Source organism: Spermophilus citellus (genome assembly GCF_964194105.1).
Source record: "Spermophilus citellus genome assembly, chromosome: 18".
NCBI lineage: Eukaryota > Metazoa > Chordata > Mammalia > Rodentia > Sciuridae > Spermophilus > Spermophilus citellus.
In genome coordinates this window covers 14,753,639-14,778,505 of record NC_138200.1, presented here as the reverse complement: position 1 = coordinate 14,778,505, position 24,867 = coordinate 14,753,639, and the positions used below count along the sequence as shown (strand labels likewise).

At 56.3% G+C, this 24,867-nt stretch overlaps 3 protein-coding genes across 6 annotated transcripts in view; 2 read left to right on the top strand and 1 right to left on the bottom strand.

Moving 5' to 3' along the window:
- Window positions 1-5,392: 5,392 nt before the first annotated feature.
- On the top strand, window positions 5,393-7,863 carry ZFP36 (ZFP36 ring finger protein). Its single transcript, XM_081273833.1, has 2 exons — window positions 5,393-5,590; window positions 6,317-7,863. The coding sequence occupies exons 1-2, from the start codon at window positions 5,549-5,551 to the stop codon at window positions 7,247-7,249; spliced, it is 975 nt and encodes a 324-aa protein (XP_081129959.1). The 5' UTR covers window positions 5,393-5,548; the 3' UTR covers window positions 7,250-7,863.
- A 3,574-nt stretch (window positions 7,864-11,437) lies between these two features.
- PLEKHG2 (pleckstrin homology and RhoGEF domain containing G2) lies at window positions 11,438-22,963 on the top strand. Of its 4 annotated transcripts, none has more exons than XM_081274314.1 (19): window positions 11,438-11,975; window positions 12,900-13,039; window positions 13,795-14,063; window positions 14,143-14,243; window positions 14,980-15,046; window positions 15,160-15,206; window positions 15,384-15,534; window positions 15,864-16,001; window positions 16,188-16,388; window positions 16,831-16,923; window positions 17,001-17,087; window positions 17,454-17,487; window positions 17,578-17,679; window positions 17,775-17,822; window positions 17,898-17,936; window positions 18,254-18,270; window positions 18,458-18,634; window positions 18,975-19,872; window positions 20,055-22,963. In XM_081274314.1, exons 2-19 carry the CDS (start codon window positions 12,925-12,927, stop codon window positions 21,629-21,631), a joined length of 4,161 nt encoding a protein of 1,386 aa, XP_081130440.1. In that variant the 5' UTR covers window positions 11,438-11,975; window positions 12,900-12,924; the 3' UTR covers window positions 21,632-22,963. The 4 variants fall into 4 exon arrangements, with proteins under 4 accessions (XP_081130440.1, XP_081130438.1, XP_081130437.1 ...); XM_081274312.1 differs by having other exon boundaries at window positions 11,438-11,706; window positions 13,792-14,063; window positions 20,055-22,962; XM_081274311.1 differs by having other exon boundaries at window positions 13,792-14,063; window positions 20,055-22,962.
- Window positions 15,115-24,867, bottom strand: part of DYRK1B (dual specificity tyrosine phosphorylation regulated kinase 1B) — a 196,138-nt gene continuing 186,385 nt past the window's right edge. Inside the window, exon 11 of the mRNA XM_081274318.1 lies at window positions 15,115-15,128. The gene's annotated coding sequence lies outside the window, so the exon portion shown is untranslated. The remainder of the gene's footprint in view (window positions 15,129-24,867) is intronic.

The following is a 24,867-nucleotide window of genomic DNA, read 5'->3' as shown; positions in this document are numbered from 1 at the left end:
CACCTGTAATGCCAGTGACTGGAGGCTGAGGCAGGAGAATTCCAAGTTCAAGGCCAGCCTGGGCTACTTGGTCAGACCCTGTCTCAGAAATGAAATAAAAAGGGCTGTGTGTTGGGCTGGGGATGTGGCTCAAGTGGTAGCACGCTCGACTGGCATGCGTGCGGCCCGGGTTCGATCCTCAGCACCACATACCAACAAAGATGTTGTGTCCGCCAAGAACTAAAAAATAAATATTAAAAATTCTCTCTCTCTCTCTCTCCCCTCTCACTCTCTCTTTAAAAAAAAAAAAAAAAAAGGCTGTGTAGCTGAGTGGTGAGGCACCTCTGCAACGGATCCCCACTACAGCAACAAAACAAACACCATTAGTCCCTGTCCCGTGGGCACCCACATGTCTCCTTACCTGTACTTAATCTCTAATAATAGTCTTTCTGCCTAGCAGGATTTAGTTATCTTTCATACAACTGAAAATATGCTAACCCTGTCCCAGCAGAGCCTACCAGCTCCCAGCCCAGGGGCACACGTCACATACTGGCAGAGATGTGTCAGTTCATGAGCATATGTGCAAGACAGGTACAGCTGGCTCCGCTGGGTGGTGTCAACGTGACCTCACAGGTGAGGGAATAACATCCCAGCACCCAGGAGACAAGGCCAGAGTGCAAAAACCACACCTAGGAGACACCACAGGCAGTGGGTGATGCAGCGCAGACAGTGGAACAGGGGCTGAGCATCTTGTGTGGGCCAAGCTTTGCAGTGCGACCCAAGAACCCTGTGCTGATCCTTGAGAGACAGCATAAAAAATAAGACATGGTAGATCAACACGCTACTCAGGAGGCTGAGGCAGAAGGATCACAAGTTCAAAGCCAGCCTGGGCAATTTAGTGAGACCCTGTCTCAAAAAAATAAATAAAAAGGGCTGGGGATGTGGCTCAGAGGTAAGGAGCCCCTAGGTTCAATACCCAGCACTGCAAAAGAAAAGAAAAAAAGGCTGGCATATTGAGAATTGTCAATTTATTGAAAATCTTCATTGGGTAGTCATCCTGTGAACATCATTTGGGTTTATAATTAGATGTAACATGTTTATTATGTTCAAGTGATGATAAGGTTATTTAAATTGGAGGGCTGGTGGTGTGGCTCAGTGGTAGAGATGTGCTTAATATGTGTAGGACCCTGGGTTTGATTTTCAAAACCAAAAAGACAAAAACAAAAAAACCAAGCACCAGGTACATTGGTACATGCCTGAAATTCCAGCTACCCTGGAGGTTAAGGCAGGAGGATCGCTTGGGCCCAGGAGTTCAAAACCAGCCTGGGTTATGTAATAAACCCCATTCCTGTCTCAAAACAAAAAAAATCCTTATTAGAGGTCAAGGCAGGCCTAACTGACGTGCTAGAGTCAACTTGGAGAAGGAATCCACTGCGAGAGCATTCCAGGGAGTGAAGTGCAATGCAAAGGCCCTGAGGCAGGAATGTGCTGGTGAGTTGACCCACCAATGAGGAGGATTGGGGTCTTGATGAAGGAGCAGGGATAGGACAGGAAGCCCCAGCAGATTATCCAGTGAGGACTTGACTTTGCTAGGTTGTTAGGCACAGAGGGAGGGTGTAGGACCTGGTGCTCAGGGGGGTGTGTATGACATGAATGCACAGCCACCACACAACACACATGAGGCAGCACAGACTATGGGCACCGCACAAGCACACACCACCCTCACCCCCTCACCATCCAGCAGAGACTAGCAGAACCTACCACCCCACTACCTGATGCCCCAGGGACCCCATCCCATTGGCAGTCCCACAAACAAACTCTAAATGAATAACTCAACCATGTGAATACACAAACAACCCTCTAACCACCACTTTGCCCGCTATCTCTCACCCCATCGCAGACTTTGTCCATCAGGACTGAGTCAGCTCTGCCCTCAGCCCAGTGGCAGCAGCACCTCACCAGCTGGGGACAGATAAGACTGGCTCAGACTCAGCTTCTCAGGTGCAGGTGTGTGCATGTCTGCGCTGCCCACAGAGGCAGACACACCAACAGCCACATGGAGCAGGGCGCCAACCACTCTCCCCATCATGTGCGCTGTCGACGTCAGGCACCAAAGTTCACTGCCTTGTGACTGGGCCACAGAGGAACTTCATCCAGACACTAGCCTAATGTGTCGTCATGCACATGCAGCCTCAGGCACACCCACAGCTAAGGACAGACGCGTGAACACCACTCATACACCTAAAAAGCATACACACTGAGCCACAGCTGCAGTCACCTAGAGGGACTTCAAGGTCATGAAATCACCTAGCTTCAAGGATATCTGCAGACCCCCAGCCACACCAGCGGGTACAGTCAGTCCCTGGCCAGTCCAGGCACCTTAGTCACTCCAGATCCCACAGTGGCTCAGAGCTATGTACAGATGGCAGCGGTATGGCAGTGCAGTCCCATAAATCCAACTCAAAGACAGCTGCAGAGCAATGGCAATTCACCGCCTCCCCACATCCAGTTGGCTCCAGCGCTGGTGGTTAGTCAATCTATTACACAGATAGATGGTTTCACATGTTTATTCACAGAGTCCTGTCCTTGGGGATCATATGCACACGGCCCTTCACACAGGAAACCGGCACACTCAAGTCCCACACCTACTTCCCCAACTGCAACCCCAGGCGCCCTGACCTCCTCCCCCCAGAGGTGCAGGGCACACACCTGCAGGAGCACACTATTCACACTAGTGGTGCACACCAGCAGTCCCACACCGGGGCACACACGGCCAGCCCCAGCCTTGGCCACACCCGCGGCCGCCCAGGCAATCACGCCGGGCACACACGCAGCCGGGCACACGTGCCGTGAGTACACCGGCCCCTGCTCGCCCGCGCACTCACACGGGCTCTCACACCCCCGCGTTTCCCGTCCCCGCTTGTTTTTCTGGAAACTCTGCTCTCCGCTCTCCTCCCCCTGGGCCGGAAGTGCTCGTGGTATTTTTAGCCTTTCTGGTTTCCGCCCCTTTCTCCCCCCCACCCCTGCCCGCCCGCCCAGGACCCGATCGGGGCGCCCAGCCCGGGACCCCGGCCACGTCCCTCCCCACCGTCATTCCAGAGGGGATTCCCGGGGCCGCTGGAGCCGCGGATTTTCCCGCTGGCTACGTGGGGAGCGGGGAGGAGTCCTGCCGTGAACTTCCTCCCGGCCTGGGCGCTGGGGGCAGGGCACCCGACTCCGGGCCGAGAGGGGAGGGTCCGGGCCCGGGTGCGAGCGAGACGCGCCTGGGGGCCGCAGCCCTGCGGGCGACGGAGGAGGGCCTCGACCCTCGCTGTCCTGGCAGGAGAGGCCCAGGCCCAGCTTCCAGAGCCTCCCACGTCGGCCTGGAGTTTGGGGGAAACAGGGGTCGTCCCGCCCTGCGAGAGTGGCCCGATCCCCAGCGTCCAGCTCTGGTCCCGATGACTCAGCAGATGGCACAGGGGAGGGGGCCGGGCCGACTCAGGAGTGGGAAGGGCTCCCTGTCTCCAGGGAATCGAAACTGGACTCCCTCCCCCTGGACCGTGGCCAGAGCGGACCCGGGCTGCCCCCCACTCAGGTTTTCCCCTCTAGTCCCTGGAGCGACAGCGGCGGCGCTGGCCTGGGCGGGAGGCAGGTCCCGGGGCCCCTCCTCGCGCCCCCCTCCCTCCACTCTTCCCCTGGTCCTCGAGGCTCTGTTTACAGCAGACAGGAGCCCTGGTTACAGGAGAGGAACCCGGGCGTCCCGGCTGAGCCTCCTCGTCACGGCTTCCAGGAAGCCCCCTCCCCCGCCCCCTGCGAGTGAGTCACGGGCGAGCGGGAGGCCGCAACCGTGCCAAAGCCGCCCGCGGCCCGCCCCGCTCACGGGACCGATCTAGGAAGGCCCCTTGGCCTCAGAAAGCGCCACATTAGGGATTCCCCCCGTGCCACGACGAGGCAAGTTGGCTGGAGCCTGGCCAGATCTCCCCACCTCAATACAAGCCCGCGGCGCAGCGTGCAAGAATGAACTTTCCACCATTATCACTCCGCTTCACGGCAATGATTTCTATCTACCCCCGTCTTTTCTCTCAAGGCAGCCAGCTCATCAAGATTCCCCCCAAAAGGTCAATTTACTTCCCAGATCTTAAAGAGTTTTCACTCAGGGCAATCCTTTGAAAATAAAGGGCTTGCCAATGTGGGGGATGATCCTTGAAAATGGAGAATTGCTGCAAGGCACCCTCATTGTAAGTCCCATTCAACCGTTGAGGAAAGCCCACGGCGACCATCTCTAAAAACTGTTGAATCCAGGCAGTCCTCCTCCGATCCAGTCCCCCCTCCCATCTTTAATTTTAACTGTCTTGGAATTTGGTGGCCGAGGTTCACTACCTTTTAAAGGAAGTAACTTGACCTCGGTTTCTTTGTGCTTAAAATGGGTATAATACCTCCCTGAGAGGTGGCGGGGATTGAGTTAATGTATGTAAAGCATTTACACAATGGCCCACCCCGAAGAAATTAGAAGTGCCATTATCAGCGTCAGCAGGAGGTGCCACAGCGGCCGGTTTCAACCTGGCCAGGTAGCCGGACCTCACCCAACCCCCACCCCCCTGAATGGGACGTGGAGAGTAGTCAGGTCTGCCGATCTAGGTGATGCTGCACCAAGTAAGGTCTGCGAAGAGAATTCCCTTCCAAAAGGTCTGTGGTCTCGGCTCTTCCTTTTGCCCCTGCAGATTTCTCTCTCTCTGCAGGTGTTTCTCACTGTTTTTCTCCTTTTTTCTTATGTGCCTCTCCCGTGTCGTTTTTCCTTCTGAATCTGTCTCTCAGGGGCCATCTCTGGTTTCCCCACTTCCTCCTCCCTCCTCTTCTTCCCTTCCTCTTCTGTGCCTTCGTTTTTTGTTTGTTTTTGGTTTGGGACTGGGCATTGAACCCAGGGTGCTTTGCCACTGAGCTACATCCCCAGCTTTCTTTTTTATTTTTTTCTTTTCTTTCTTTCTTGCTTTTCTTTTTTCTTTTCTTTTCTTTTCTTTCTTTTTTTTTTTTTTTTTTTTTGAACAGTTTCACTAAATTGCCGAGGGTCTCGCTAAATTGCTGACACTGCCCTGGAATTTGGGATCGTCCCGCCTCAGCCTCCCAGCTGGGTTACAGGTGTGCGCCTCCGCCCGGCGAGGCTAGGTCTCTAGCTGCGTGCCGCTCTTTGTTTTTCTCTCTGCATCTTGTCTTATCTCTGTCTCTTTCTCTGTCTCTCCCCTCCCCCAGACTGTCCGTCTCGCACGTGCACACCCACTCGGCCTCAGCCCCTCTCTTTTGCCCCTGGAGCCATTCTCCCAGTTCCCTGGGCGCTTCAGGCTCTAGCTTCCCATCCCAGGCCCTCCCGCTGGGTCGTGGCTGCCTCCCGGCCAAGTTCGGGCGCATCCTAGCCGGGGGCGGGCGGAAGGGAACTGGTACGAGGCCCGGCGGGCCGAGCCGCGGGCGCGCGTCCGGGAAGCGCCCCTCCTGGCCCCGCCTCTCGTGACCACGCCCCCACGCGGTCCTATAAAACGCTGGCTCTCGCCACCCGCAGCAGCCTGACTTCAGCGCTCCGACTTTTGGCCCGCCCTTCATGGCCACCCGCGCCGCCATGGATCTCACTGCCATCTACGAGGTGAGTGCCCTCCGACCACATTCCCAGGGGACCACACGCCTGACTCTCTACTCTTCTGGCGCCGCAAACTCGGGCCGGGGCCGTTGGCCTCCTTTCTCAGACCAGCCTGATTATCAGGACGGGAAAATAGAGCCCACAACTCCCGGGTCGCAGCCCAAACACGGGTGGGGCGGCCCTGGAGACGGAAAGCTGGCGCACTTTTCTCAAACTAGGGTTGCCTGGAAGCGGAAATGGCCCCCACACCTGGCTCACCCCTAGTTGCTGAGGGCGCGGTTTTGCGCGGAGGCGTTTCTGGGGTTGAAGTTCCACCGCGGGGCGGGGGGGAATCAACTTCTGCCTCCGCTCCTAATCAGAGTTCCTAAAACCCAAGACGCGGTCTCCTAGGTCAGCTTTGCCTGGCTCCCCCAGTTACGAAACTCATCCGTATCCCCGGAGGCCCAGAGGCTTCAAATTGAGGAACAGTTGTGTGCTCTAACTTTGGGACCCCTCTTAACTCCTCGGCGGCGCGGGGAGGTGTTTCTGGGTCCCTCAGAATAGGCGTCAGTCGTAGATAAACCCAGAACCTCCACCGGGATCCCTGGGATCTGGAACCCAGGAGTTTCTGTAATGGGGTGGGGCTTAGGCCCGGAGCCCACAAACCGGACTGGCAGGCTCTTGTGCCGTGGGGCGGGGCGTCACCCTGCGTTTTCGGTTTTCGGGTGTCCTAACCGAACACTATTCCCACAGAGCCTCTTGTCGCTGAGCCCTGACCTGTCATCCGACCACGGAGGAACTGAGTCCTCTGGACTCTGGAGCCTGAACTCATCTGACTCCAGCCCTTCTGGGGTCACCTCCCGCTTGCCTGGCCGCTCTACCAGCCTGGTGGAGGGCCGCAGCTGTGGCTGGGTGCCCCCACCTCCTGGCTTTGCACCCCTTGTTCCCCGCCCGGGGCCTGAGCAGTCGCCCTCACCCACTTCGCCTACTGCCACCCCTACCACCTCCTCCCGCTACAAGACTGAACTGTGTCGGACCTTCTCAGAGAGTGGGCGCTGTCGCTATGGGGCTAAGTGCCAGTTTGCCCATGGCCTGGGTGAGTTGCGCCAGGCCAATCGCCACCCCAAGTACAAGACGGAACTCTGCCACAAATTCTACCTCCAGGGCCGCTGCCCCTACGGCTCACGGTGCCACTTCATTCACAATCTCAACGAGGACCTGGCGGCCCCTGGCCACCCCCATGTGCTGCGCCAGAGCATCAGCTTCTCTGGCTTGCCCTCTGGCCGCCGAACCTCTCCACCACCACCAGGCCTGGCAGGCCCTTCCCTGTCCTCATGTTCCTTCTCACCCTCCAGCTCCCCACCACCACCTGGGGACTTTCCACTTTCACCTTCTGCCTTCTCTGCTGCCCCTGGGACCCCTGTGACTCGAAGGGACCCCACCCCAGCCTGTTGCCCCTCTTGCAAAAGGGCCACTCCTGGCAGCATCTGGGGGCCCTTGGGTGGCCTGGCCCGGAGCCCTTCTGCACACAGCCTGGGATCTGACCCTGATGAATATGCCAGCAGCGGCAGCAGCCTGGGGGGATCCGACTCACCTGTCTTTGAGGCTGGGGTTTTTGTGCCACCTCAGCCACCTGCAGCCCCACGACGACTCCCCATCTTCAATCGAATCTCTGTTTCTGAATGACAAGTGCCTGCCTAGTAGGCATCAGCTGGATCTCAAGGGGAGGCACTTGTGCTGTGGGAACCTGGGGGATTCCTGATTTAATCAAGTGGCCCTCCCTCCACATTCCATAATGCATTAACCCCTCCCCCATGCTACCCTGGGGCAGGTCCCCAGTGTGCAAGCTCAGTGTTCATGGTGTTGGGGGACAGTGTTTTCTGGGGTTCTTTAAAACATGTAGCATATTTGAGGGAACCAGTGAGTCCTCTCCCCTGCCCAACTGTCTCCTGGAATTGTTTGCTGTGAATAGTAGGCCCCTATGTCCCCTCCCATTTTCCCCTAGACCCGAGGTTCCAGTGTTTGGTGATTGGAACCTCCCCGAGGGAGAATCCTGGTGCTCAAATTTCCCTCCACAAGCAAGTAGCCAAAGTTATTGCCAAATCCCTCCTCCCAAGCCAGTGGGCCCCTTATTTATGACGACTTTATTTATTCTAATAAGATTTTATAGTTATTTATATATATTGGGTCGTCTGCTTCCCTTGTATTTTCCTGCCTTTTTGTAATATTGGAAACGATGGTATAATTATTGTAAGTATGCTATAATAATATATTAAGTAATATATTGTCTTAAAATTTTATTTTTGTTTTTGTTTTGTTTTTGAGATTTTTAAATAAAAGGAGTCTATCTACAAAAGAATGCTGGTTTTTTCGGGGTCTAGAGGCGGTGAGCGGAGAGGGAAGGTCGGTGTAACTCAGCAGGGTAGAGTCGACTGACCTTTGTGAACCCCAGCGCCAGTGGCACTTACCTGGCAGGAAGTGACGTCAGCGGACCCGGCCCTTCACCTGAGAGGGCGGGTCCAGGTGAGGTCACCCGTAAGAACCGGGAGAGCCAGTTCCCGGGGCGTGGGGGGCGCAGCGCTCCTGTCTCATCGGGCTCCTTGACCTAGCTCGGGCGGGGACGGGATGTTTCCGTCCCCACGGGGCCAAGGGAGGCGGGCCGGGCGGAGTTGAGAGGACGGAATGTGCCGGAACGCGAGCCCAGGGCGGGCGGGGGCGGCCGGGCCGCAGAGGCGGGGGTCACCCCCGGGGCCCAGGCTCCTGGGGCCGCGGCACCCGCCTCAGCACTTGAACCCGGGGGACTCGGACCTCCCGGCTGTTGCGGGAGGAGGTCCGACGTCTCCAGAGTCGAGAATCTCAGCACTTTGGAATCTCAGGCTGTGTCGCTTCCGATCTAGGACGACTTCCTATCTAGACGCTGGGGTCTCACGGGGACCCCCGGCATCCCCGGGACACTGGGTCCTCGGGGTTACAGGGTTGGGGCTTGTCGGGACCCAGAAGTTCAGAACTTCGGGATCCGGGCATTTCTGGACATTGGGAATGCGAGGCGTGGGACTCCTCCAGCCGGGGTGGCCTCTCCCAGCCGGTGTGCGTGGGTCGTGGACGCGCGTCCGGGCGGGGCCCTGGGAGCCGCGTCCTCGGACCATACAAGGCAAGAGGCGTCGGGAGCCGCCCCCCGGAGTAGGGGCGCCGAGCCCGGAAGCCGCCCCACGTCAGACCTGCGCCCCACCCCTCGCCCGCAGTCTCCTCCCTCCCTTGACCCCTCTTTTCTCTCCACTTTCCCTCCTCCCTCCCACTTCCCTCTCGTTCCCTCCCTTTTCCCCTTTGCCTCCAGTTCTCCTCGTCTTAGCTCCTCCCCTCCCGGGTACTCCTCTCCCCCAGCCCTTCCAGCCCCCCATCCTCTCCTGCCCCTCACCCCCTCTTCTAGTTACCCTTCTCCTCCTTTCTTCCCTCCCCAATCTATCTTCCGCCCCCTCACTCTTTCCTCTTCTGCAGCCACTTTCCCTCCTCCCCTCCTCTGCCTCCCTTGTCCCTCTTCTCATCCCACTGGCTGATTGTGACCTTTGGTCTTCCCTTCCAGGAAACTGACTCCTTGTGGGAAAGGGCTCAGGCCCTGGTATGTGGGAGAGAGGGAAACAGAAACCCGAAGACCCAAAGGCAGAGAGCAAGAGTAAGCAGTGCCAAAACATCTGCAGAAAGAGACGGGGACTCAGAAAGAACACCAAAAAGCAGAAATATCTGATTGATTCCCAAAACAGTAAAACCTGCAACCTGCGCTGGGGGTGTCACCAGGGGGAGAGCCCCTGCTCAGCTATACAAAGCCCTGGGTTCAGTCCCAGCACCAGCCAAACAAAACGAAACCCTCAACTAACAAAATGACACCTACCACCAGTGATCAGGACTCAGGCCAGACACCTGGGACCTGGGAATCCCTTGTCACCTATCTCAAACCCATACTGCAACAATTCATCGACCAGCTCCACCCTCCCCAGGACTATCTCCCCCTGGTCCTATCTAGCATCTCCCACTTGAGCCTTCACAGCAGCTTCCTCAATCTCTCTGCTCCAGCCTGTCCTTTCTCTTTCCTCCACTCCCCCAGGGGACAAACAAGGGAAGCCTGTTAGGACACCTGATCACAAAAAGTCAAAAGTCCTAAGTCCTCTATGCATCCTACACAACCTGGTTCCCATCTGCTGTCCTCCCCCTGCTCATGTGACCTCAGTCACTGCTTTCCTAGCTGCTCCACCAGCACATCTGGCCCGTTACAGCAACAGGGTCTTTAAGCTGGCTGTAAAGGCTGTCCTGTCCCTCTGCCTGCATGACACCCCTCCTTTGGGTCTTTGCTCAGATGAGATTATCCCGGACTGGTTCTATTACAACCCACACCCCCTCCATTCCCCAACTCTCTACCTTGCTCTACTTTCTGCATGGTATTTGTCATCACCCAACATAAAAAGTGTACTTCATTCTGCCACAGTGGTGGCACAGGCCTATATTTCTGCTGCCACTCAGAAGACTGAGGCAGGAAAGTCCCAAGTTCCGGCCAGCCTGGGCAAGTTAGCTTGACCCTGTCTCAAATTAAAGAAATACATAAAAGGGCTGGAGACCTATCTCAATGACAGGGAGCCTCTAGGTTCCATCCCCAGTACTGGAAAAAAAAAAAAAAAATTAGGTTTATTGGATTCTACCTTCTCAGTAGAATGTCAAGTTCTCAGGGGCAGAGACTTATTCACCGCTGTATCACCCACAACTAAACAGAACCTGGCACATAATGAGGTTTTCAAATTAAAAAAAAAAAAAAGTCGAACCAATGCCTCCTGGGGAGCTGAGGCGAAGGATAATTAGTTTGAGGCCAGTTTCCGCAATTAGTGAGACCCTGTCTCAAAATAAAAATTTTTATTTTTTTTTCATTTTGTTTTTTTTTAATTTTTTATTTATTTTTTTTTTTACATTTTTTTATTGGTTGTTCACATCAAAATAAAAATTTTTAAAAAGGGGGATGCAGCGCAGGAGTAAAGCGTCCCTGGGTACAATACCCAATACTGCCACGGAAAGAAAATAAATGGATTAAGAGACCGAGAAACGAGGGTTAAAAAGAGGAGAAATATAGAGAAAGCGGCAAAGTTCTCATACAGTTCTGCGGACCCACAGCCTGTCATACCGCTACAGAAGTCTTAAACTAGGTGAGTCCCATCCAACACTGAAAAAAAGAAAAAGTCATAAACTCAGATTTACAGACTCAAATCGAGGCTCAAGACATCTGGTGAGAGGCGGTACCTCCCCCTGGCGGCAAGAATGGAAACGGCACCTTCCCACTATACAGAACACTTTCTCAACCCACCGTCGCGAAATGAGTTTTTCCAGCCGCAAAATTCAGATGGAAGTGTTCATTGCTCTAAGTGATGTAGATGTCTGGTTGACCCACAAGATATATAAGAATAAAAACTGATGAGAAAACTAATAATGTTCCTTAGGGAAAAAGGAGTGCTCCAGGTGAGGATCGAACTCACAACCTCGGCATCGCTCCGCCCGCACTGTCTTATAAGTACCGCGCGCTAACCGATTGCGCCACTGGAGCTCCGGCCGCACCCTTGCGCCACTGAGTCCTTCAGGCGTTCTTAGCCACGTGACCTCTCCAGGAGGATTCTTCCCTATATTGTGTATGCAAATAGAAATCTTTTGACTGACCAATCGGAAAAAGAGTACGTCCTGTTCCGGATTCTCACGCCTCGTAGGCCCTGGCTGTAAAAGGGAAAAGTCTGCGAGGCGCTTGGAATGTGGGGCTGTGGCCGCCCCGAGGGCCCGCCTCCTCATGAATATTCAGAATCAAGGCGGGGGAGGGGCCTTAACCCTTTGTTGGCGGGCCGGCCGGAAGGCGGCCCCTCCCCCCCACGGGCGGGAACAGGATGTGAGCCTGGGCGGCAGAGGGGGAGGGGAAGCCTCCGGCGACCGCCCCCCACCCCACAGCTGGGACCCACTTCTCCCGCCCCAGATGTGGCGGTGACGCAGCCGTCGGAGCCCCGTGCCATCCATCTCGGAGTCAGAGGGGTCCAAAGTCTCGGACTCGGGAGTCTGGAATTTCTGCACCGCTTCTTGAGAGACCTCGAAGTCGAGGCCCCCGCGACCCTACTCGAGGACCTCAGGTGCCCAGCGCCCCCTCCTGGGGGAGCCAGGAGTTTGGGACGTCAGCCCCGCAGGACCCGGGAGGCCGAGCGTCCGGCACCCGCGTTAGAAGAACTCGGGATCCCCGAACTCACATCCCCTCCAAGAGTTCAGAAATCCGAGCCACGGTCCCGGGTTGGAGAAACTTGGGATCCGGACCCCTAGCGCCCCAGCCAGTCTGTTTGGGGCTGCGGCAAGCACCACTTGAAGGGGACCCAGGAATTCTGGACCCCTTGCGCTCCGCCTCGAGGTGATTTAGTCCCTGCCCCTAGAGTTAGGGGAACCCACGGACCCGGGTTCTCCTACAGTTCTACCTAGAAGGTTAAGGAGTTTGGGTCCCAGCGCTCGCATCCGAGACGCCCAGTACCCCCCTCTTAGAACACCAAAAATTCGGACTGCCGGACCCGCTTCCCGAGGGGCCCAGGATCCTGGTTCCCGGAGTCGGAGAGCCCGAGGTCCACATGCCTGAGTTCTGCTCCGGGCCTCCCCGGGGACCGGCTTAGGGTAGACTGGGAATTCGGCTCCCCGGCGCGCGCGGGCAGCTCCCCGGGAGGTGCGGGGAGGCGAGGGGCCCGGGCGGGCTGGGGGAGGGGGCGGCGCCGCTGTGAACAATGAGGGGGCGTGCCGGCCGGGCGAGCGGAGGCGCCGGCGGGAGTTGGGGGCCGAGGGGTGTGGGAAGGCGCTGGGGAGATTTTGGCGGCCGGGACAGTGATCTGGTCGGGAGGGATCGACTGGAGGAGGGTGGAGGGCTTGCGGCCAGCGCCCCAGCGCTCAGTCCTCAGCGGGGGAGGGAGCCGTCTGCAGGACCCTGGCATCCGGTCCCCCAGCCTCCGCCCTCCCCTGGGACCCCGCGGCCTCCCGCCCACGGCTTTTCCCAGCCCTGCCCCTAGCCCTCGGCTCCAGCCAGAACTCAAAGTTCCCAGGATGCCTGATTCTCCGACTCCAGGCCGACGGGACTCCTAGCTTCTGCGACTTGCTCTTTTCATTCTTTGTTTCAGCCTTTCCATCTTCTCAAGGTTCTCTCCTTATCCCGCTCTTCCTGTCACTTTGCCTGTCTTCCCCATTAGTTCCTCCCAAGGGGCCCTTCCCTTCTAATTCCCAGAGCCCCATATGTGAGTGTGGAAGTCCAGGAGGCCTATGGGGTCCTGTACCCAAGAAGGGGGTCTTTCCGCAGGTTGCTGCTGCAGTGCTCCTGAGCCATGCCTGAGGGAGCCCGCGGACTGAGCCTGTCCAAACCTGGCCCCAGCCCCAGCCCCGGGTGCAGTCACAGAGGTCAAGCCTGTGAGTGCCCAGCTGTGGGTGAGACTCCGACAGGTGAGCACCCAGACAGGTAGAGCCTGTAGGCATGTTTCTTATTCAAGATTTGAGGAACCCTGTGTAGCTAGTCTAGTGCTGGACAGTGCTGGCAACACAGGGGATGACCAAGACAACCCAGCCCTGTCCTCACAGAGTTCCTGATCTGGTGGGAAAGACAGCTCTTCACAATCAGTGACAGTCTAGAGGGGAAAGCCTGGGACCAAGTGGCCAGGGCTGTGGTGCAGACACCTGGGAGGTATGGGAATCCAGTCTGGGAAGTCAGGCTTCCTGGAGGTGGCAATAGCTAACCAAGAATTGAAAGGTTGGGAGGAGAGAGTTGGACAAAGACAAGGAAGACTGTCCCCACAATGGCCACACTGGGAACAGTATGTGCAAAGACCTGAGCCGAGGCTTTGGGTAACTGAAAGAAACTGGGGGTGACTGGAGTACAGGGCAAGGTGAGGTGCGGCAGTGGGAAGAGAGCTGACTGGAAAGGTGTGGTGGCCACTTTGCACGGGGGGCCTGTGGATCTGAGGAGTTTGGGCGTTAGTCAAGGGCATGAGGGTTACCTTTCTGTGTGTGATGGAGTACGAGGAGCAGGTGGGTGGAGTAGATAAACTAGTGGCTGAAGCTCAGAGAGCCCTGATGGGAGAAGGTGGGGCTTGACCAAGCTGGGCCATGAGGAAGACAGGAAAGATTTGGCCAAGTGAGGTGAGTGGGCTATGGGAGGGGGCTTGGGAGAACCCCTGACCTCTCACTCCACATCCCAGCAGCCCCTGCAGCCCCCGCCATGGCTTCCCCTCGAGGTTCTGGGAGTTCCACATCCCTGAGCACTGTGGGCTCTGAGGGAGACCTGGCTCCAGGGCCCAGCCCAGCCTGCTCAGCCTCCAGGCCAGAGCCCCTGCCAGGTCCCCCCATTCGCCTACATCTGTCACCCGTTGAGGTCTCTGGTTCGGCAAAACCCTCGCGGCTGGAGCGTGTGGCCCGTGAGATTGTGGAGACAGAGCGGGCCTATGTCCGGGACTTACGCAGCATTGTGGAGGTGAGGTGGGCAGGCACCTGAGGGCAGTGGGGACCGCAGACAGGCCCCTTGGCCCCAGTAACCCCAGTCATCCCTACAGGACTACCTAGGTCCCCTGCTGGATGGCGGGGTCCTGGGGCTGAGCGTGGAGCAGGTGGGCACCCTGTTTGCCAACATTGAGGACATCTATGAGTTCAGCAGGTGAGGCGGGGGTGCTGAATGCTGTTGGGGGCTGTGTCCTAACGTACACTATAGAGACCTGTAGCATTCGGTCCAGGCTGGCACGTGGGGTATGGTGACGTCAGTCAGGGTTCATGATAGAGTGAGGGCCCAGGAGCGTAGGGGACAGGAATCTAAGAATATGGATGAGGTCCAAACATCAGGAGGGGGTCTCAGTGCAGTGCCAGGCTCACAGTGAATCCAAGAGTCTTGTGGGGCCTGTGACCAACTTGTCCTGATTTGCTCAGGACTTTCCCAGTTTTAACCCTGCAGGTCCCTTGTCCTGGGAAATTGCTTAGTCCCAGAGAAATCAGATGGTTGGTGACCCTGGTGAGGAGGGTGTTGGGTTCAAAAATCATGACATCTCTGAGTGCTTTGGTGAGATCTCGGGATCACAATAAGGTTGTGGCTTTAGCAGTCAGGACACCCTTCTCCCCTGGGCCATAGTGTTCCTTTTATGTCATGACATAAACCCACCCTCCCCACCCCTGTTCATACCAGTTGTGACAAGATTTCAGTCTAAGGAATGTGAAGCTGTCCAAGGACAAAGTCTAAGCAGGTTGCAGTATCCCGGGTAGACAGCAAAGACCCTTCCTCTGGACAAGACATCCCCTTGAGAGACCCTGGCTATTGCCAAACCCTAGCCCCTGTGGACTATTGGGAGGTCCTCCCGTGGGGGATACATGGAGGTAGTTCCTCACCTTCCCCTCCTCCACAGTGAGCTCCTGGAGGACTTGGAGGGCAGCCGCAGCGCAGGGGATATTGCTGAGTGCTTCGTGCAGAGGGTGAGTAAAGCCAGGGTTCTTAGCCAGGACCCGCCTGGCAGAGGGGAGCAGGCCTGGGCTAGGCTGGAGGGGGCCCTGGGAGCTGGGGTTTCCCTGACTCCTGCCTCCTGCAGAGTGAAGACTTTGACATCTACACGTTGTACTGCATGAACTACCCCAGGTGAGCTGTGGGGAACCCTGCTAAGCCCCAGTCTAGTAGCCAGCCCTCCTCCCTGTACCCCCTGACGGCCCTTGGCCCCGCCAGACCCTGACTGTCCCCAAACCCTGGCCACTTGCTGAGCCCTTCCAGCTCCGCCCCTAGAACTGCCAGGCCACCTGACCTGTGCTATGCCCCCAGCTCCCTGGCCCTGCTCCGGGAGCTCTCGCTGTCTCCACCAGCATCCCTGTGGCTGCAGGAGCGCCAGGCCCAGCTTCGTCACTCACTGCCCCTGCAGAGCTTCCTGCTGAAGCCCGTTCAGCGCATCCTCAAGTACCATCTGCTGTTACAGGTCAGCTGTGGCCCCTGGGGGAGGGCAAGGTCCCAGCCATTGGTCACCTTCTGGTACTTCTGGACCATGGGCCCAGCAAGAGTTGGGCCAAGCCTGCGGAGGTGTCCTCTGACTTTCCCCCAGACTCTGCCCCTTGGGGAGGCATCTGGGCCGCAGAAACTGGGCCAGTGTTTGGTGTCAGGTCTCACTGGCCGTAGGGACTGGCACCCCGTGTGCCACAGTCCAGTTTTCTCCATCTCTGCCTCCTACTCTGCATTTCTGCTCTGGTAACTCTCGTGTCCTCTCTTTTCTTCCCTGCCTGTGTACCTGACCTGCTGGCCACATGGCAGGAGCTAGGCAAGCACTGGGCAGAGGGCCCTGGTGCCGGAGGCCGAGAGATGGTAGAGGAAGCTATTGTGTCCATGACAGCGGTCGCCTGGTACATCAATGACATGAAGCGCAAGCAGGAGCACGCAGCGCGCCTCCAGGTGGCCCAAGAGTGGGCTGGGCTGGCCGTGGGGAGTGAGCCGTGGGCCTGGGGCGGGGGTCAGTGCTTCGAGGCAGCCTTAAAGGGTTGGCTCAGAGAAGGTCCCTGTCACTAACCTCCCTGTGTGGCATGTGTATTTATGTGCCACCTGTTCGTGCCTGTCCCTGCTCTGGTGGGGTCCCAACAGGAAGTGCAGCGGAGGCTGGGCGGCTGGACTGGCCCGGAGCTCAGTGCTTTCGGGGAGCTGGTGCTGGAGGGCGCCTTCCGAGGTGGTGGAGGGGGTGGCCCCCGGCTGCGAGGGGGTGAGCGGCTGCTCTTCCTGTTCTCACGGATGCTGCTTGTGGCCAAGCGCCGGGGGCCAGAATACATCTACAAGGGCCACATCTTCGTGAGTTTGGGCATGGGGCCGGGCTAGACTGTTACTACCTGGTATGTTCTATGTCCCTGTAACTGTAAACCTAAAAGGGTGGGGGTGTTAGACAGCCTGGTTTAAAAATGCCACATTTTCTTGGGTTCAAATGTAGCTTAAGGCTTGTTAGGAGGTACAGGGCTGGTAGGGTATGCGAGTAGTGATGGGGTGAGATCTGCAAGGGAAAACCTGGATTTGCCCACGAGGCAAGTGTCTTCATGGGGGAGGGACCATGGGGGGCCTGGTGAGGGTGAGAACAGAGCCTAGCCCTGTGGGGAAAGGGGACCCGGCATATGGTCTTATAGGATGCATCCTTTGGGGGCATAGGCCCAGATACACCTCCCGGGCATCTTAGTGCCTGCAAGACTTGGGGCTGGGCCTACAGGACATTGAGCCAGGCGCCTCTCTGCCCCTAATCCAGTGCTGCAACCTGAGTGTGAGTGAGAGTTCTCGAGACCCTCTAGGGTTCAAGGTGTCCGATCTGACCATTCCCAAGCACAGGCACCTGCTCCAGGTGAGCATAGGGGTGGGTGGGGCTGCAGGGTTCCTCCAGACCTCGCTCCTGGCTTCCTGACTCTATCCCACCATCAGGCTAAGAACCAAGAAGAGAAGAGGCTGTGGATTCACTGTCTCCAGCGCCTCTTCTTTGAGAACCACCCTGCCTCCATTCCTGCCAAGGTACAGCTCCTGCCACTGTGCAGGGCCGGGGGCTGGAGTGCTGGAGACCCTACCCCCATAGTACTGGAAGACCCTCTGAGTACAGGGACACTCCGGTAACATGGTCACTAAAGGCACAGAATTAGACCACCTGGGCTTGAATCTCAGCTTCACCATGACCCTGCTTTGTGACCTTGGGCAAGTCATTTTTAACCTCTTTGGGTCTCAACTTTCTTACCTGGGGGAATTTTGGTGGCCACCTCCTATGTTCGTGGTGAGGATTAGTGGTCATCAGCCACATCAGGCCTCATGCAAAAGCACCCATTTATGAAAATGGTGTGGTGCTCGCAGACCAGCCGACTTGACCCTCACCCGTGTCTCTTTCAGGCAAAACAAGTTCTCCTGGAGAACAGCCTGCACAGTGAGTTGGGACCTTGGGCCGGGAGGCTGTGGAAATTGGACAGTTACTTCCAAGGAAAAGTGGGCTGTTAGCCTGAAACTCTCTCCACAGGTGCTCTGAAAAGTAAGACTGTCCCAGAGCCTCTTACACCCCCACTCGGGTCTCCCCAACCTCGGGATGCTGGAAATTTCACCCCTGGCCGAAGGAATACAGGTAAATGAGGGCAGGCTGAGTCTGGCCCCCCAGCCCTCCCCTCCCAGGATCTCGGGGACGGCTCCTTATAGGATTCCGACCTGCGTCTCCCACAGCTCCATCCCCAGGGCTCTCTGCTGCTCGCCGTGGCCGCAGGCAGTCTGGTAAGTACCTCCACCTAGAGGTGACCCCGAAATCCAGTGAGAGCGAGGCTCCTGATATCACTGTATCCTCCCCAGAGCCAATGAAGGACCCGTATGTCATGTTTCCACAGAACGGTCAGTGACTGGTCCCTCCCTCTGTCTGTCTGTTTCTCTTACCCCAGGGGATACCCAGGGTGCTGGAGGAAGGGGATGGGGTCATTCATTCATTAGAAGGAGTAACTCTGGGGCTGGGGATGTGGCTCAAGCGGTAGCGCGCTCACCTGGCATGCGTGCAGCCCGGGTTCGATCCTCAGCACCACATACCAACAAAGATGTTGTGTCCGCCAATAACTAAAAAATAAATATTAAAATTCAAAAAAAAAAAAGAAGAAGAAGAAGGAGTAACTCTTTTCTGCATCTCACTCTTTCTCTTCCTGTTTCTCCATCTCCAGATAAGCCTGGATTCAAGGTAAGAAGCACCCCAAGGCAAGGCCTAGAGGTCTGGGTCTGATGGAGGAGGAGTTTTAAGTTCCAAAATCCTGGGTCTGAATAAGAGGGTTGGGGCTTAGATTCCCCCAACTGAAGGAGGGAACTGGGACCCAAAGTCAAGGGCCAGGGCCCTCCTGGCTCCTGGCTTCCGCTCACTCTCCTCACAGCATGCTGGCAGCGAAGGGGAGCTGTATCCCCCCTCAGAATCACAGCCAACAGTCCCAGCTTCTGGACCCCCTGAAGACCTGGAGGATGCTGGGCCCCCTTCACTGGACCCTTCTGGAACCTCAATCACTGAAGAAATCTTGGAACTGCTAAACCAGAGAGGCCTCCGGGATCCTGGGGTGAGCTGGGCGCCTCATCATGGTGATCTTGGGACTCTTGTTTTTCTTCTTTGGTGCTGGGATTTATTCCAGGGGCATTTGCCCACTGAGCCACATCCCCACCCCTTTTCATATTTTTTTTAGAGACAAGGTCTTGCCTGTTGCTTAGGGCCATGCTAAGTTGCTGAGGCTGGCTTTGAACTTACGATCCTCCTGTCTCAGCCTCCCAAGCTTCTGGGATTATAGGCGTGTACCACTGCCCCCGGCATGTTCTTGGAACTGTGTCATGGGCAGACAGAGAGCAGGGACCAGGTCAGCCAGCCTACCCTGATGTCTTGGCTTCTTCCCATGCTCACTACAGCCAGCAATCCACGACAGTCCCAAGTTCCCCAGAGACTCCCAGGTGCCAGGCGACAGCAAACCGCTCACATTCCAAGCCCTGCCCAGCCGGGACTCTTCAGAAGAGGAGGAGGAAGAGGAAGAGCTGGAGATGGATGAACGGGAACCTTCTCCACTCCACGTCTTAGAGGGGCTTGAAAGTCCCAGTGCAGCTGAAATTCCCGACATTCCCAGTCTTACTAAGATTCCTGACATACCTAGCCTCCCCGAAATTCCCGAAGTTCCCTGCCTTCCTGGTCTCTCTGACATTCCCAGTGTTTTTGAAATGCCCTGCCTTCCATCCATTCCCAGTGTGCCTGACGTTCCCAGTCTCCCCAGCGCTCCTGCTCCCTGTGACTCCTGGCTCCCATGCCCTCTGCAGGAGCCGGCCGAGGCCTTAGCCCTCAGGAGAGAACTATTCCCTAGAAGCAACCCTGGGGAGCTGGGAGAGCCTCCCTCAGAAAGCAGGGTAGGACAGGAGCAGGAAGGAGAAGGGATATCATTCCCAGATTTCCAGCCCCAGGATGTTACCCAAGCTCAGGGATTCCCAGATGAGCTGGAATTTCGCTCTTGCTCAGAAATCCGAAGTGCATGGCAGGCATTGGAGCAGGGGCAGCTGGCCCGGCCAGGCTTCCCAGAGCCACTGCTGATCCTGGAGGATTCGGATCTAGGTGGAGGCAGCAGGAATGGGAAGGCAGGAGCCCCGCACTCAGAGCGGGCAGCATCCCGAGTGCGAGAGCTGGCCCGGCTTTACAGCGAGCGGATCCAGCAGATGCAGCGGGCTGAGACGCGGGCATCAGCCAATGCCCCCCGCCGCCGGCCTCGGGTCCTGGCCCAACCCCATCCATCCCCATGCCTGCTCCAGGAGCAGGTCGAGCCAGGTGAGGTCTGGGTGAGTGTGTGATCAGTGGAGGTGGCCCAAGATGGGGCACTGGAACCCAAACGTCTGAGAGGTTTTGGGACAAAGATAGTGGAGGGTTGGCTGGGATCTGATGGTCCAGGTGCTGCCATCAGCAAAGGGCTAGCCGCAGGATCAGTCCTGACTCATCCACTTTGCACACAGGGCCCCAGTCTGCCTTTGGACATGTGCTGGTATGTGAACTGGCCTTCCCACTGACGTGTGCCCAGGAATCTGTCCCCCTGGGCCCTGCTGCCAGGGTTCAGGTGGCCGCACCTTTATCTAGCCTGGGAGGCCACCTGGATGGCCAGAGTCTAAATGTTTCAGATTTGCCTGAGCAAAGCCATCTGGGCATTCATGCTCCTGCTGTTGCCCCTTTACTTGGGCAAGGAAGCCTCCAGAATGTCCCGGCTCCAGCTGCATCACCTTTGACAAAGCAAGAAGGCCCTCCAGCCATCCAGGCCCCAGCTGTTCCAGCTGTGTCTGATCAAGGCCACCTGGAAATCCAAGTTCCAGCTACCACTTCTTTGCCTGCACAGAGAAACCATGTGGATACTCATGTTCCTTCCGCCACCTGCCTTCCTGAGCAAGGGCACCATGTGAACGTCCAGATTCCAACCAACACGGCATGGCCCCAGCACAGAAGTTGCTCTGATGTCATGGTTTTAGCCAGCAGCCCTTTGCCCAGGCAAGAAGGCCATCTGGATAGCCAGAACCCCACCAGCATCCTCAGAACTGAACAGGGAGGTGCCAGGGCTGATCAGGGCTCAGCCAGTGTCTGTGTCCAAGCTGTCAACCTTTTGCTGACACATGAGAACAGCTTGGACCATCAGATTCCAGCCGGCATGCCACTTGCTTCATCATGTCACCTCCCAGACACTCAGGTTCCAGGTACCTCACCTTTACCTGCACATGGAGGCCCCCTGGACCATCCGCTTCCTGCCAGTGCTCCACTGTCTTTACTCCAAGAACCCCCAGACATTCAGGTTCCAGCCACCCCCCCCTCGCCCCAGCCACAAGACCTCACGGACACGGGGGACACCGGGAACCAGGCCCTCCCCCCTTCGCTCAAGCAGGCAGGCCTTGGGGATGCCCAGGCTCCAGCTGCTTCCCCGCTGCTTCCAGAGCACAGCCTTGTGGACACACAGGCCCCCAAACTCACCCCTTTGATGGGGCAGCAGAACTCCCTGAACATCCCTGTTCTGGCTCCCACGCCTTTACCTGAGCAAGGAAACTCTCGGGACATTCAGAGCCTGGTGCCCACCCCAGTTCAGACCACCATGGTTTTATCCAAACCAGGAGGCCCTTCCATGTCTCTGGATGCCAGGTCAGAGTCTTCAGACTGCACCCCTCCCCACAGCCCCCCGCGCCCCACACGGCAGCTCCTGGGCCCCAATGCAGCTGCCCTCTCAAGATACCTGGCCGCCTCATACATCAGCCAGAGCCTGGCTCGGCGGCAGGGGCCTGGAGGAGAGGCCCCTGCAGTCACCCGGGGTCCCTGGTCTTCCTCTGCCCCTACTTCCAGGGCACCTTCGCCGCCACCCCAGCCCCAGCCCCCACCGCCCCCAGCCAGGCGGCTCAGTTATGCCACCACTGTCAGCATCCAGGTGGGGGGTGGGGGGCGCCTGCGGCCAGCCAAGGCCCAGGTCAGGTTGAACCACCCTGCTCTGCTGGCCCCCACCCAGGAGCCTGTGGGCCTTCGAAGGGCCCAGGGGACTCCTGATGCCCCTTTCCACACATGAGCCATATCAGGCCACCTAAAAGGCGTTGACCAGATGCCATGTGCTCTCAGGACCCCACCTGGAAGTTCCAACACAGGTCTACAAATGGCTGCAGCTGCATACCTGGGATCTGCTTTCATAAACGTCCCTTGCCTTGCTACAGCAGGGGTAGGGAAGAAGATGTCATTAATATTTTGTTAATTAACATGAAATTATGTGTGTTTTCCGGTTTTGGAGGTGGTGGGGGATAATAGGACCTGATGAATGGGAAGTGACACACAAGCCCGTGACTGGCGTACCTCTTCCAATTCATGAGCCTACCCGTGGGACCTGCTTATCCAACTATTTCTACCCTCCTCATCCTTGCACCCAACCGTCACCCAACTCATGTCGCATTCCATTCCTCCTCAGGCCACTTGCCATCTCCCCTCCATCCTAACATCATCCATCCATCCACATTTCCACCCTGACTCCATACACCTCGCTCAGCCATCTCCAGATCCATCAGCTGACCCATCCGTTCCTCCCTAATTGGGTTCTTCTGGGTCTTTGTACCACAAAACTTCAGAGATGTGCCAGAACCAGGGCAGATAAGGTTTGGGCCCTAGCAAAAGTGTCCCACATCTGTTTGGTTTCTCTTAGCAACAACCCTCCCCAGTATGAATATCCCAATTCTTTTGCTCCCCCTCACTTGGGACCTCCGCAGTTCTTCAACAGGCCTGTGTGGGAGGAGGCTCCCACAAAATAATTCAGATTGTGGAAACAGAAGGCTTTTTATGGTGGAGCCCTTCTCCCCCTCCTTCCTACAGTGGTATGCCCAGTGAGAAGCCTAATCTACACAGCTTATTTGATGAGAATACCAGCTCTCATCAAACACATCTTGTGCTTCAGCATGTTGTGTTTTTCTGTGGAATTCTGAGGCACCCGTGTCGTAAATTCAGGCCCTATATTTACTTGGTGTGTGCCCTTCCTCTCTGAGCCTGTTCTCTCATGTACAAAATGACTCAGGAAAGACCCTAGCATTGAGCCGTGTTCTCATTTCACAAATATGTCTGCACCTCTGACCAGGGGCATCATTGAAATCACAGATCCTCCAAGGTCTGATCCCTCCCTACTGAATAAAAAACTCTAGGATAGGAGCTTAGGAATCTGAATTTTAGTACTAGCTAAAAACATACAAAAAATCTGGATTTAGCTCAGTGTGGTGGCACATGCCGGTAATCCCAGCAACTCAGGAGGCTGAGGCAGGGGGATCCCAAGTTTGAGGCCAGCCTGAGCAATTTAGCAAGACCCTATCCTGTCTCGGAATTTAAAAAGGGAAAATAAAAGTTGATATTTACTGGGTACTAGCTGCATACCAGAAGTCTTATGGACACTTTATGTGAAGTCAATCACTTTTGGTCTTAACATCTCAAAAGGCAAGTGGCAGGGAGGGTGGGGGTGTTTTGTTGCCCAGCATTTAACCCAGGGTCTAGCATGTGCTTGACAAATGCTCTACCACTGAGCTACACCCTCATGCTCTAAGGATGTGTTTTAATCACTCAAGATGAGGACACTGATGCAAAGAGATAAGGCACTTACTCAGGGCCACAACCAGGAAGGGGCAGAGACCTACACAGCCAGGTTCAAGTCTGTGCTCTTGAATTTGAGCGCCTATCCAATGCCCTGTCATGCTTGCCCCCAAGAGACATTAAGAGCAGGTGCTTCTTTGGCCCCAGGAGGCTCGTGGCCAGATGCTCCCAGGGTCCCAGGTGATCGATGCTTAGCTGACCCAGGCAGCAGCCCAAGGCCTGGCTCAGTGTTGGCTGCTGTGCCCCAGGGCCTGGGCTGAGTCCTGGAGGCCTCTGATGGAGGTGGACTCAAGTTTGCAGTCATCAGGACTCCACTGTGGCCTCCAAGGTCAGGCCTGAGCAGCACATTCCCAGCCACCCCCAGCTGTCCATTCCCTGAAGGAAAGTTCCCGGCTTGGCCTGAGCTCCCAGTGCGGTGGAATTCCTGGTATTTAAGGAGAGGGGAGGGGAAAAGGGGCTGTGTCTAAGGCAGCAACTGGGAAGGAGAGGCCGCCCCTTTCCAGATGTGCTCCAGCTGTGTTCCTGGGAGGGAGCCAGGAGCCTCAATAAAGGGATCTTTGGACCCTTTGGGAGTACCATGGGCCCTGGGCCCACCCCTCAGCCCCTCCTCCTAGTGTGTGAATTCCATTTCTCTGGCCCAACTCCTGCTATAGGGCGCTTTTTTCTTTTTAAATGGTACTGGGAACTAAACCCAGAGGTCTCCTACCTATGAGCTGTATCTCAAGGCTTTTTTTTTTAATATTTATTTTTTAGGTATAGATGGACACAACACAATACCTTTATTTTTATGTGGTGCTGAGGATTGAACCCGTTCCTGGCCTGTGCTAGGCAAGCACTCTATCACTGAGCCACAATCCCAGCCCTATCTCAAGTCTTTTTAAAACTTCTGAGTTTGCAACCCTCCTGCCTTAGCCTACAAGTTGCTGGGATTACAGTTACGAACCACCATGTCCAGTTAGGAGTGTCCTGCTGAGGGCCAACCAGTCTGCCTGCTGAGTGTCTTTTTTGGAGATAAGGCTAAAATCAGGTTCAGAAAGTTACTCCGGCATGGTGGTACATGCCTGTAAACCCGGTGGCTCGGGAGGCTGAGGCAGGAGGATTTTTAAGTTCAAAGTGTGCCTAAGCAACTCATTGAGACCCTGGTGTCTAAACTAAATATTAAAAGGGCTGGGGAAAGCTAGGCAGTGGTGCATGCCTGTAATCCTAGCAGCTCAGGAGGCTGAGGCAGGAGGATACAGTTCAAAGCCAGCCTCAGCAAAAGCAAGGCAACAACTAGTGAAACCCTGTCTCTAAATAATACAAAATAGGGCTGGGATGTGGCTCTGTGGTTAAGTGCCCCACCTCCACCCCTCAGTTCAATCCCCCCCCCACAAAAAAGGGAGGGGGAGGGTAGCTGGGGATGTGGCTCAGTGGTGGAACACCCCTGGGCTCAAAGCCTAGTACCCAAAATGAATGAATAAATAAAAAGGGTTAAGCTGGCTGTAGTCCCAGCTACTCTGTAGACCAAGGCGGGGGGATCACTTGAGTTCAAGAATTAAGAGGCCAGCCTGGGTAATGTCCTGAGACCCCATCTTAAACGAGACAATAATCAGAACCAAGTTACTGAGAGTGGTCTTCAGCAGACCCTGGCTCAGATGGCATTTCTCCCTGGAAGCCCACCAGACATTCCAGGCAGGGTCCAGTATT

Excerpts from the sequence above, each read along its gene's own strand:
- PLEKHG2 (XM_081274312.1), top strand. The coding sequence starts at position 12,925 with ATGCCTGAGGGAGCCCGCGGACTGAGCCTGTCCAAACCTGGCCCCAGC. Across the intron at positions 17,488-17,577 it reads CCTGGAGAACAGCCTGCACA|GTGCTCTGAAAAGTAAGACT; the intron begins GTGAGTTGGGAC and ends CTCTCTCCACAG. Across the intron at positions 17,680-17,774 it reads CCCTGGCCGAAGGAATACAG|CTCCATCCCCAGGGCTCTCT; the intron begins GTAAATGAGGGC and ends CGTCTCCCACAG.
- ZFP36 (XM_081273833.1), top strand. The coding sequence starts at position 5,549 with ATGGCCACCCGCGCCGCCATGGATCTCACTGCCATCTACGAG. Across the intron at positions 5,591-6,316 it reads ATCTCACTGCCATCTACGAG|AGCCTCTTGTCGCTGAGCCC; the intron begins GTGAGTGCCCTC and ends CTATTCCCACAG.